The 7123-nt window shown below is 41.3% G+C and overlaps 1 protein-coding gene across 6 annotated transcripts in view; it reads left to right on the forward strand.

The window, feature by feature from the left end:
- Positions 1 to 6759, forward strand: part of KDM2B (lysine demethylase 2B) — a 170058-nt gene extending 163299 nt beyond the window's left edge. For 2 of the 6 annotated variants that reach the window (XM_034790649.1, XM_034790650.1), the window contains exons 13-17: positions 304 to 977; positions 2650 to 2813; positions 3373 to 3534; positions 4685 to 4903; positions 5494 to 6744. In XM_034790649.1, coding sequence (XP_034646540.1) covers positions 304 to 977; positions 2650 to 2813; positions 3373 to 3534; positions 4685 to 4903; positions 5494 to 5675 — 1401 coding nt within the window. In that variant the 3' untranslated portion in view covers positions 5676 to 6744. Of the gene's footprint in view, positions 1 to 303; positions 978 to 2649; positions 2814 to 3372; positions 3535 to 4684; positions 4904 to 5493 lie in introns of all 6 variants that reach the window. The other 4 variants (XM_034790646.1, XM_034790644.1, XM_034790648.1 and 1 more) reach the window with 4 other exon arrangements.
- Positions 6760 to 7123: the final 364 nt, after the last annotated feature.

Consider the following 7123-nt stretch of genomic DNA (forward strand, 5'->3'; position numbering starts at 1 on the left):
TCCTGATGTTTCAGGAATATCCATGTTAAATATAAAACAGTCCCCTGGAGTCCTCAGGGTTGCTCCTGAAGTTACGGTTTTTAATATACAATGCCACTTTAAAATACCATCTTGGGCATGGTGCCACCAGTTATTAACGTTGCACTGTAGTCAGGAGAATGTTTGGATGTGGTCCTTTATTCTATTGCCCTCTATGCAGGCTGCCGGGAAGCATGTCCTCTTGCACAAGGTGCTGTTTGCAGGCCCTGTGGCACTAACTTATTAATTATCAGCTCTACTAAGCCTCAAAGTCTTCCTTTTCAGAGGCGATCATGGAAAGCTACAGATGACCGACCTGCCATGGCCAAACCCCTGCGGCGTTTTAAACAGGAACCCGAGGAGGATCTGCCAGAAGCACCTCCAAAGTCCAAGGAGAGTGACCAGTCACGGTCGAGCTCTCCCACTGCGGGCCCCAGCACCGAAAGTGCTGAGCCCAGGGACAAGAAGAAGATAAAGATGAGGCGGAAAAGGCGGCTTCCAAATAAGGAACTGAGCAAAGAGCTCAGCAAGGAGCTCAATCAGGAGATCCAAAAAACCGAGAACAGCCTTGCCAATGAGAACCACCAGCCCATCAAATCTGAGCCAGAGAGCGAGAATGAGGAGCCCAAGCGTGCTCTGAGCAATAGCGAGAGACTCCACAGGTTCAGCAAAGGGTTAAATGGGACTCCTCGGGAGCTGAGGCACCAACTTGTGCCAAGCCTGCGAAGCACACCTAGGGTGATTACCCGGCCACCACCTTCGCTCTCTCCTCCCAAATGCATTCAGATGGAACGCCATGTAATCAGGCCACCCCCCATCAGCCCTCCTCCGGACTCACTCCCCCTAGATGACGGGGCAGCCCATGTGATGCAAAGGGAAGTCTGGATGGCTGTCTTTAGCTACCTCAGTCATAGCGACTTGTGCATCTGTATGAGAGTTTGTAAGACCTGGAACAGATGGTAAGGAGCTGAGGGGGACGATACTGGTTGTATCTTACTTCATGATGTGATTCCTGGAGGTATAGAATAATCAGCATTTACTAATTTCTCTTCTTCCTGAAGGGGATTTAAGCATGTGTGAAGTCTTAGGGGAAGACAATGCTCTCCTCAGTTCCCATGGAGTGTGGGTATGACCACAAATGCTGGCCTTTAACAAAACCACCGCAGATATCTCTCTCTCAATGCAGTTCAATCAAAAATAGTTTAAATATTTCTAGGTGAGGTATGTATGTGCAGGAGCTGGCCTGCTTTTTTGAGAACTCTAGATCACCTACAAGGCTGGTATGTTATGTGGTTATATGTCTCTCTCATGCCAATTGTATTCCAAAATCCTCTAGTTAGACAACAGCAGATAGAGCAGTGTACTAGTATAGGAAGTAGAAATTCCTGAATCTGGACATCATTAGATGCCTGCCTGCCATTAACTTGAGTCTTTCCTCCATCCAGTTATTAAACGTCTCCTGAGATTCAGACAAGATATCCCATTGCCCCCTGTTCACTGATTTCAGAGGTGCTTCAAGCTGTTCTAAGATTATTTTTGCATATATAGGGCACATGGTGGAAAGAACTTGTTTGTTGTATTCCCAACCCTCTGCTTTTTAACAGCAGTTTCATTGGTAGAGAATCTTGGAGTATATTTTCCACGCTAATTATTATATTGCCATTTATTGTGTCTCTCTCTGGGGCTCTTACATAAATTGACTCAATAGGTCAATGACCATAACCCAACAATAAGCTGTAATGTATATTATGAATCTCAAAGCCATGTTTATACACTTGGCTGAACTTCCAATAAAGCATCCTCTTGGCTGGCTGCTCAGATGTATCAAAACTCTAATATTTACCCAGACAGGCAGATAACAGACTCTTTCATGGCACTCCCCAGTAATGAATAGGATAATTGACAAGCTGATAACTCTGGGGAGAATAAGGTCCATGGAATTGCTTCCTCTGTGGATTCCTTGGTGATTTTACAAGATGCTTGTGAACAGATTTTCTCCAGCTAAGTACAATGTTTCCGAATGCTAGGTAAATCTTGCAAGTTCGTTAGGATTTTTGCATGGCTCTGTTGCCCATAGCAAACTGTAGCAACATGGAAGGGACAGAGACACAGAAGCTGTGTGTGTAGGATTGAAATAGAGATGCAGAGCAAGAGATGGAGATTTCAATCTTATGAGACTCACCAGTTTAACTAAAAGGAAAACTGGAGAAATCAGAACAGTCAGTAAGCACCTCCTTGGTCAAAACTGACCTTCAAATCCAAAGGCTAAGAAAAATAAGAAATTATTCTGGTTCATTGAGGCTATATGATGGGATTTTCAAAAGCTCATCAGTGACTTAAGAGCACAGGCCCCACTGAAAGTCAGTGGGACTGTACCTTTGAAAATCCCTCCCATAACAGGGTTTCATCTATTGGGAAGAAATCCTTACTTTTTGGCTTTGATGAAAACACTTGAAGCAGCTTTCAACTTGTGTAATAGTCTCTGCTTGAATGCATGCATGACTCTCCCTAGCCTCTTCAAACAGATCTCTCAGCTGCTGCCATTACATTGGTTTCTCAGCTATTTTTCACTCTTAAGGCATTACAAAATTCAAAGCAAATCCCAAATTAACAATTGTCTTGTTATTGTAGGTGCTGTGATAAAAGATTGTGGACCAAAATAGATCTAAACCATTGTAAATCCATCACTCCACTTATGCTCAGTGGCATTATCAGGAGACAACCTGTAACCCTTGATCTTAGCTGGACAAACATATCTAAAAAACAGCTGAGCTGGCTCATCAACAGACTCCCAGGTAAGTGACATTATGACTGGTGTATTGATCCCAAGTTAGATCTAAAGGAGGTCTCTAGGGAGACATCTCTGTGAAATGTGTAATGAAACAAAATTTAAAATGATACAAAAGGGATCTAAGTGTCTCAGAGAGAAGTATTAGGACACAGAATCTTACAGCAACAGTATGACTGGAAATTATGTGATGATTGCTGAGTCCTATATGAAATGAGTGGGATAGGTCCTAATGGAAAAATGTCCAAATCATTATTATAAGCACCCTTGTTAACCAGCCTCTTAAGAGAAGTTTAGGATCAAATGGGTGATGGAGAACTCTGTCTTCAGGGAGATAGTCACACATAGTGGTGGATATTCCAGATCAGGGGTGCAGTACAGTGACAGGGCATTGTGGGAACTCTTGCCCCGTCGCTGCCTGTGTTAGCTCTGTTCTGTGGTCAGAAGATTGCAGACTCTTGGGAGTGTTAGGATCTGTCATCAGTGCTACATTTATCCTTAAAATTAACCTAAATTGGACTCTACACTAGGATCAACTATGGCATTTCCTTTGTTTATCTCTCCAGGTCTACGAGACCTGCTGTTATCAGGATGTTCATGGATAGCCGTCTCAGCACTTTGTAGTTCCAGTTGTCCTTTACTCCGAACCCTGGATGTTCAGTGGGTGGAAGGATTAAAAGATGCACAAATGAGAGACCTCTTATCACCACCAACAGATAACAGGCCAGGTAGCTGATTGATTTATTAATTAATGTAGCTTGGCAAGTATCTTTCATGTGCCAATAGGTAGTAGCTGGTTTGTGGGACACTGCACTTCTTGGGGCCAGATCCTCAGCTGTAATAAATCAGCAAAGCTCCTTGAAGTCAGTGGTGCTACTACAATTTACATTAGCTGACCATCTGGGCCCTATTCTGTAGAATGCTGATATATATGAGATGTGTGGGCCAGTACTGCTACAGTCCTTCTGTGGTAAATTCCTAGGCAACAGGCTATGGCCTCTGGCCACTCACTTCATCTGCTGTGCCAGCTTTCCCAGCAAATGACTTTCCTCCATTCAGGCTGCAAACATGTATACTTGAAAAGTGTGGAGATCTTGTCTTTCAATTCAGAGGAGCACTAGCTTTTTTGGCCTTATCAAGGCCTCAGATCAGCTCAGAGCAATATTGTGTGATCTACCAAACATGCTGGATCTGAACCTGCAAATACATAGTGCTTGTTCCTATGAATAATTCCATTCAAGTCTTTGGACCCTTAATTATGTTACTGGGACCACACTTTTCCCCCATCAGGGTTTGGATTTGTCCATATGCCTGTGCAAACAGGAAATTATTCTGGACTCTTGCATGCTGATGGTTAAAAATAGCTCTATCAAAATCATTAACAAAGCTGTCATCAAAAATATTGAGCCAAAATGCATTTCGCATTTCACATCTCACAGACTGCACTACTGGAGCTGAAATAAGTCCCAGTCTTCCATTTTGACTCACTGTTGAGTTGGGCTTGGGTTTGTCAGACCTCAGTTTTTGTTCTTTTGTTCCCATTGCTGTGTGGAACCCATGCAAAAAGGGGAAAGTGATTGACTGCCAGGGGAAACAGTGAAAAGGACTTTAGGTAAAGTGCTGTCAAATGTACAAGCTAAAAGTGAAAAAACAGAGGAGGAAAATGTACTCTCACTGATGGTCACCTTGAGGGCTCCTTGAAACAGTAGGTAACTTAAATCACTTCTGTGTATGTTTAACTGTCCATTTAAATAAACTGGGGGCATTGGCACCATAAGTTACAGTGCATTTTGTATGGGGTTGGTTTTAATCTGCTGCTGATTGCAAAACTGGAGTGTAGTTTAAAAAAACAAACAAACAAAACCTTTTGTCTTACAGGTCAAATTGACAACCGAAGTAAACTACGGAACATAGTTGAGCTGCGTTTGGCTGGTCTGGATATTACAGATGCTTCTTTACGATTGATCATTAGGCACATGCCTCTGCTTTCCAAACTCAATCTTAGTTACTGTAACCATGTGTCAGATCAGTCTATTAACCTGCTGACTGCAGTAGGAACCACCACGCGTGATTCCTTAACTGAAATTAATTTATCAGGTAGGTGGTGGGAGGTCTGAATGAGGCTTTGCCTAATTGTACCAGAGCTTCTAGTGGCATGAGAAATGCTGGATTTGTATGAAATATAAGAGTACAAATTGCAGGGGGGAGAGAGAGTTTACTCAACTATCTCCCTCCTTCCCCCTGAAAGAGCTTCATACACTCTATTAGCCATAGACCCTCCCCCCCCCGCCACCAGTTCATGTGATCCTTCCTGGGGAAAAACACAACCAGCAGTTCTCCTGTTGTCCACTTTGAATTCTCCAGCATAAAAGAAAGCTCTCTCCCTTGTCTTCGGGCTAGAACCCCCCACACTTTACTTTATCCATCCTCCCCATGTGACGCTAAGCCCCCTCTGCCACCACTCATGAAACTGGCTTGTTTTGCATTTTTATCCAGTATGTTACACAACTGACTGCAAAGATCAGAGAATTGTCATCAAGCTGGTGGCTTTAACCCATTGATTTTATTGACCAGTGCAACGATACAAGAGCAAATGGGGGCATGTCACAGTCTGTATAAATTGTCCTGATATTGACAAATTAAGACAAACTGATTAATTTCTCTCCCCTTTTTTGTTTTCCTAACAGATTGCAATAAGGTTACTGACCAGTGCCTGTCCTACTTTAAACGTTGTGGAAACATCTGTCAGATTGACTTGAGGTACTGCAAGCAAGTGACAAAGGAAGGCTGTGAGCAGTTCATAGCAGAGATGTCCGTGAGTGTTCAGTTTGGTCAGATGGAAGAGAAACTTCTTCAAAAACTGAGTTAGTTAAAGGACAAGTGTGTAAATATTGGGGCAAGGGATGGGGAAGGGACTAAGAACATGTAGGGATTTTATTTTCAATTGGGAAACCAGAAAATATCAAAGATTGGATTTTACAGTCCTGTCAAGGAGAGAACATCATTAAAACTACCCATATTAAGAATTTCAACCTGTGCTACTTAATTCAGTCTACCTGGGATGTCCTGCACTGACTCTTATGCAAATTCATAAGGCGACTGTTATTGATGATAAATGTTCACACCTGGAAGAAGACTGATCTGTTGTTTAAAGTACCACCGCATGTGCTTGGGTAGTGTAAATTTAATTTCTGCTCTTCATTTCTTAAAACAAAAAAAAGTTGGTGTCATTAAAGTGGACCACACACTGCATTTCTGCCTTCTTAACACGTTTTGTTTTGTTACATCTTACATTATGCAGAAATATTTTTGTACAAAATTGTTTAAAAGTTATTTATGCAATGTTTTGAATGCATTACCAGTGTTTTGGTTTTGGATTGCCAATTTTTATCTTTACAGTAGGCGAGAACTTAACCTATACTTCGTAGACACAATATCCATCTGCAAACGTGCCCAGGTCAGGAAAAGTAGGTTAATACTTTCAATTTAAAGCATGTTTTAATGGAAGTTTATATCCTGCTTTGTATACTTCAGAAGTGACATAAGCATGTTGTGGAAATAAGGTGTAAATGATAGTTGAAGTAAGACACTATGCCAAGTTTTATCTGTATAGAAATCACCTTTTTCTCAAAATTTTAAAAATTCCAATTTCAGCTTTTGCACATAGGAGGGTTTCACTCTGTAGCATGAGCTCTTGTACTCAATATGAAATTAATTTATACAGTGAGTCAAACAGTAGAATAAATGGTCAAGCATAGTCTTTTTTTCCCCTTTCTTTGAAGTGTGAGTTGAGTTCTCATTTAAGGTTTATAACATGGTTATTTCCTGATTGTAAAATTCTGCATTGATAAGTGCCATTGTTGTAAGGTGTTGTTTTCGTAGAATTTCCTGATGCAGTTTTACCTTTGTTGAATTTGTATAAACAATTGTACAAAAACAGATAAAGCCTAAGAGGGTTTCTATTCAAATTTGAATTGATAAAAATTGTTCTGTTTGATGCAGAATCAAAAGTATTTACCGTGCAGTTCTCATCTGAAGAGTAACTTTATTAAAAACAAAACAAAACTGCTTACCACTTTCTTACTTAATAGCTCTGTTCCCTGTGTGTACTCAGTCATGACTTTCTGCCTTTAGGAACAAAACCAGGTGGTTTACTGTGTTTTGCTCTTAGCCCTGCAAAGCCACCATCTAAGACTGAGGTGAGCTGGATTTTATTTCTTTTTGTTTATGATCAGTCGTGAGGTTTCAGTTATGCTTAAGCAAAACCATTGAGCAGAAAATGGCACAGTGAACACGGAACACTCTAGGATTGCAAGT

This window comes from Trachemys scripta, chromosome 15 (assembly GCF_013100865.1).
Source record: "Trachemys scripta elegans isolate TJP31775 chromosome 15, CAS_Tse_1.0, whole genome shotgun sequence".
NCBI lineage: Eukaryota > Metazoa > Chordata > Testudines > Emydidae > Trachemys > Trachemys scripta.